This window comes from Habropoda laboriosa, unplaced genomic scaffold (genome assembly GCF_001263275.1).
Source record: "Habropoda laboriosa isolate 0110345459 unplaced genomic scaffold, ASM126327v1 scaffold3, whole genome shotgun sequence".
NCBI classification, from domain to species: domain Eukaryota; kingdom Metazoa; phylum Arthropoda; class Insecta; order Hymenoptera; family Apidae; genus Habropoda; species Habropoda laboriosa.
This window is the reverse complement of record NW_017100127.1, coordinates 394807-400110: the sequence shown is the minus strand read 5'-3', so window position 1 is coordinate 400110 and position 5304 is coordinate 394807. Positions and strand designations below refer to the sequence as shown.

Here is a 5304-nt window from a genome sequence, read left to right as displayed (position 1 = left end):
CTAAGCATAAAACGAAAGTAATACAAAACAATGCCCTGAATCCTATTTGGAACGAGAAATTTTGCTTCCAAGTAATGTTCAAGGACCTCGCTTTTTTGCGTTTCGGTATCGTCGAAGCGAGCTCTCACCATTTGATCGCCCAACGAGTCATCCCTTTGAAATGTCTGAGACCAGGTTACAGACACGTACGTTTACGTTCCTGCAAGAACAAACCTCTGGCGTTGTCCACGCTTTTTATTTACTCCCGCCTGGAGGAGGAGAGCCTTGACTACAACGCCTGTTGCCGTGATCACAAGGAATCATCGAAACGACCGTCGTCCGGTAAAGAACCAGAAAAATTGACCACCGTCGACCCTGGATTAGGCGGTGTAACGTTGAAGAGAAGAATGTTCTTCCTGATGGTTTATCACGTTATACCCGACGAGCCGTACACCATCCTGAAAGTTACGCAGGAGAGCACCACGCAAGAGGTGATGTTGCAAGCTCTTCAGAAAGCGGGAATATCTGCGGATCGCGTCGACGAATACATTCTGGTCGAAGAAGTTTCCCGCGGCTGGGAGAAGAAAGACAGGGAAGAGCTACCGACTCAACGCGTGTTAGATCCAACGGAACATCCGCTCCAGGCGCAAGCTTTGTGGAAAGGACAAGGTCGTTTTCTACTGAAAAGGGTAGGCGATGATCCGAGTAGCAGAGCTTGGTTAGCTTCTATCAGAAGCACGGCTGATCACTCGAAGCTCGACTCTGATCGAGACACGTCCACGCACATTTGGGACGAGGCTGATACTTTCTTAGTTTGCATTTACAACGTTTCACCGGACATACCGTACGCAATACTTCGTGTTCCTATAAGCAGTTCCGCTCAAGACGTTCTAGCCCAGGCTTTAGTGAAGGCTAGAAGAATGGAGGATCCCATGAAATTCGCTTTGGTCGAAGAACTGGAATGGGGTGGAACTAGCGCTGTTGGTAGCGGCAATCGTCAATTGAGAGTCCTGCGTGACGATGAAAACGTCTATAGCACGCAAGCCTTTTGGAAGACGCTCGGAAGATTCATTTTGAGAGAGAGAGAACAAGCAATTCCGAGGCGACACCTTTTGCCGGCCACTTTGGACAGGCTGAGCAAAGGTTTCTCCGTAGGAAGATCGGTTTCCCTGCCAGGCTCTAGCAAGGAGAAGGTGCCTGTCTCGGAGGCTCTTTCCGATCCGACTTCCAGAGGGTTCAGACATCGTTTGCTGATGCATGGTCGTAGAAGGGAGGTTCACTCCGACGGTGAAGATACCCGCGAGTCGGATATCCTAAACGCTGCCCTTCATTTGAAAAAAGTATCTCTAAGGAAATTAAGGGTGTGGAAGTCATAGTGGCAGTCAAGGGCGACGTCGATATCATCGATCTTCGCCACTCGGAGGAACCAACCGTAAACTACGATTAATGAAATATCATTGCACTTCGAGGTGAAGGCCAGATACAACAATGTGAACCGACACTTTTGCAGCAATATTCACGAACGAAACCTCGAGGATCGTTTCACGTCGCTTCGGGAAACTCTACCAACAATCAGTATTCGAATAATATCACACAAATGAAGAAAACTATAAAAAAATGCCTAATTGTACTCGACACTGCTTAAATATGTATAATCTGGGTCTTTAAATCACACGAGGACAAACCGGTGTTAGTAATAAACAGTACCATCGGTTCAGACAGAGTTTGATTGGACGTAAAATTATGAAATATATGAGCAACTTCTCGAGAAAGTAAAAACCAGCTGTATTACGTTCAAACAATCTTCTTAACATATTTATGCGGCATCACTAGTAGTCACCCAGGCTGTTAAATTGGAACTGATCAATGGCTCCATATGTATACACCAATATTTTGTTTTTGTTTTTTTTTTGTTTTTTATGTATAACGATATATGTATATATAATTTGTATTTGAACTCTCGAAGAGAGACTTTTACAATAGTAACATCCTTGGTAGCCTTTCCAATTTTATGATCATCATACTTTTCTAGTCACGTTAGTATTGTATAAACGTACAAACTGTACTCGTATGATCAGGGAAATGTGTTCCTCTAATGAAGTGATCGAACGAAATTCTCACGGTTCCCAAAGAATTTTTCTCAACGGATACGAAGAAATGTTTTTCATCGCAAACTTTTCATTCGTTAGATTAAATTCCTTTTGTTTGTAAATTAACCGCGAATTTGTTCTCCATATTTTTTTACACACTAATGTATATATTTTTTAATCTATACAGTATATTTTAATATACGTATATATTTATATTCAACGCGTACATTCTATTATTAAAAAGAAAAAAGAAAAAACACTTTGCCTGTCGATGTTACAAAAGGGCTTGGCTGATTTGATTGAGAATCAGGAGTAAAATTTAAAGTGAGAAAAATTAAATCAGACCTAACTGATTAGTTTTTGTGTTCTTTTTTTCTTCTTCATGAAACACGAAGCCAAATATCAATTTTTACGTGGACACGACTTACAAACGGGACCTGATTCTTTTTTTACAAACATTGTCTTGTCCTTCGAGTAATTAATGCTTGCACTTTAAGTACCTGACTCGTCTGTAAAAGTTCTTTTATTCGTAATGTAATCTTCAATTAGTATCTCGATCAATATGTAACAAATCGTGCAGTCGTAAATATCCATTTATAATTTAATCGAATATTCCCATACGTTTCGACGCCCAAGACACTTTCTTTCACCTACTGCATAGAATCAAAAGTTGCAGACACATTTTTATATAACTTTTATTCTTTTTCTATTTTCATTATTTGTACATGAAAAAGAAAGACTTCACTGGATGACAATAACAAATGATTTCTCTTGTGTTTTTCCAGTCTTTTTATAAAATCATAGTTTTTAAGCGCACGCTTTTTAAAAAGAAAACTTCGATGCAAAAGCCGGACTGCATGATTCTTTCTCGCAGAAAGTGTATTAGAAAGTAAGAAGGAAGTGTAATACACGTTAATTAGAAGTAAAAGGGAAAAAACTGTTACAAGTATGAAATGTTAAATCTTCATGTAGCTTCATAGTACTTTCTATTTCTTCTATCGATCGTTTATTAATCATATTTAATCAAATCGCGCCATATTATCATAGTGAACACCGATTACCGGTTTATTTCATTCACATCCTTCTCGTACAAAACCAAATGGTAACACACACAGACACACACAAAACAAATACGCGCAAATGTAAAGGAAAAAGATGTTGTTGAAGAAAGTGACAAATGAGACGTCTAGTCAAGCTCTATCATCGATGTATGTTTAGATGTGCACTTTAAATAAGGTGTTGCTAAATTATTTTACGGCTACGACACTGAAACTCGTCCATAAACTGAATAACAACATTTTAAACAAAGAACTTCATTATAAGAAAAGAAATTCCCGAAATCGCAATGGAGTAACAGTATTATTTCCATGTTCACATTGATTGCGTGAATTTCACTGAACGCAACAAGTCATTCTAGTCGATACGTACTACAGAGATCCGTTTATATTTCGTTTGTTATTGAGAACACAGTGTTTATACATATATTTGTACATATTGTAGGAGGTTAATGACCGGAGCGGGCCGATCATATGGTCGAGCTTGTTTTCGTAAAAAGCCTGCGACACTAATAGGCGAAACGGGGGCAACGAACCCGGAAGGGCCGTGGCTTTCCGACGTTCGTTGTTGTTAAACAAGAGCGAGTGTGTTTGTGCGAATACGAGTGCGTGAGAGTGAGAGAGAGAGAGAGCGAAGACCATATAAATAGGGAAAATTATAGCGAGAGGGGTCCTCTTTCCTGCGAAACGATAAAGCGTTATCAGTGTTGTTTATTATAATTTACTAATCGCTAATTGCGTTTTGCATTCCGTTTTCTACAGACTACGGAAAAAGTTCAACACAGGTTGCTGATAACATGCCTCACTTGGCCTAACAGGGTAGCGCATTCCCGCTAGTCATCGCACCTCAAGAGAATGACCAATCGAGGCTCACTTTCGTCAACGTGCACCACACACGGCTGCGTGGCTACAATTCCACCATACACTATTGTCTCATCTTCATCAGTTACATCTACTACATAGCTCACATCTCCTGTGTAATGCTTTTCCTTCCTTAAGAGTCCACATTCTATGGAACTTCTCTTCCGAGTTAAAGTTCTAAAGAGACTTTCTTCTATTCTTCTCGCCGTCTCGACCAGGGTCTTCGGCGTGGAGGACGTCTTTCTTAGCTCGGTTACTTCCTAAAGAATTCGTCATAAGAACCTTCACCCGAGTAATCGTCAGCGTTATATCTTCCTAATTGGAGTGCTTCTCGGAAGCATTTCATCTTCATCTGACTCATCTCCGTCAGTTTCGCAATTGAGCCTCTTCGGTAGAGGCCTTCTTCTGTCGACGCGATCATTTCGCGATTCCCTAACTTCGTCTTTCTTCTCTTCTCTCCTTTCAGTGATTGGAGGCACCGTTCATTTTCACGTTCATTTCTTGTTCGCGTACCTTAGACGTCCGGTCGCTGGGAAATGCGGACCATCTTTTACACGCGTATCGGTCGCAGAGTTCTCGCTTTTGCCTTCCCGCGTGATTCTGTCTTCCAGCTCCTCGCTAACCTCACTGTATCTCGCCAGATCTGTTCCTCCTTTCGCTTGCCTGCCGTCAATAGTACCGCTTTTTGTGCCTTCCGTTGATAGACCAAGCTTCGCCAATTCATCCTTGAATTGCCCTACTTTCCTATCCGCAGCACTCGTTGATCTGGATTTCGCAAAATTTCACCCAATCCTTTGTACGTCACGCACTCCGTTAAGAAAAATAAATAAATTCTGGACGTTTGATCCCGGACGAGCCCCCAAGTTTGTAGGAAACGGAATGCAAAACGCAATTAGAGATTAGTAAAATACAATTATGATAAACAACACTGATAACGCTTTACACAGGCAGAGAACAAAAAGACGTACAGCAAGAAAAAGAAAAGAGCGCGGCAAGTATACAAGGAAGATGATCTGTGATGGCCATAAAGAAATCGCAATTAGGTCCGGGACAGAAGCTCGCGCCAAAATACATGGATCCGTACACCATAACGAGGGCACTACGTAACGATCGTTATCTAATGAGAAGAGTCGCCGATCACGAGGTTCCCCTCGAAACTTCCACGGGCGGCGGATCATACGAAGCCGTGGATGATAGAAGATCATGCAGATATAGATGATAGCGAATGAGCGAAAAATAAACTAGCAGCACCTGGGGACATGTGCACTTGTCAGGACGGCCGAGTGTTGGAGGTTAATGACCGGAGCGGGCCGATCATA

The 5304-nt window shown here is 41.6% G+C and overlaps 1 protein-coding gene across 1 annotated transcript in view; it reads left to right on the top strand.

Annotated features, from left to right (window-relative positions):
* LOC108578626 (1-phosphatidylinositol 4,5-bisphosphate phosphodiesterase epsilon-1-like) overlaps nt 1-1819 on the top strand; it is a gene marked incomplete at its 5' end in the record, with an annotated part of 62621 nt that extends 60802 nt beyond the window's left edge. The window contains one exon of the mRNA XM_017942028.1: nt 1-1819. This exon is cut by the window's left edge and continues 41 nt beyond it. Coding sequence (XP_017797517.1) covers nt 1-1355 — 1355 coding nt within the window.
* Between the last annotated feature and the right edge of the window lie 3485 nt (nt 1820-5304).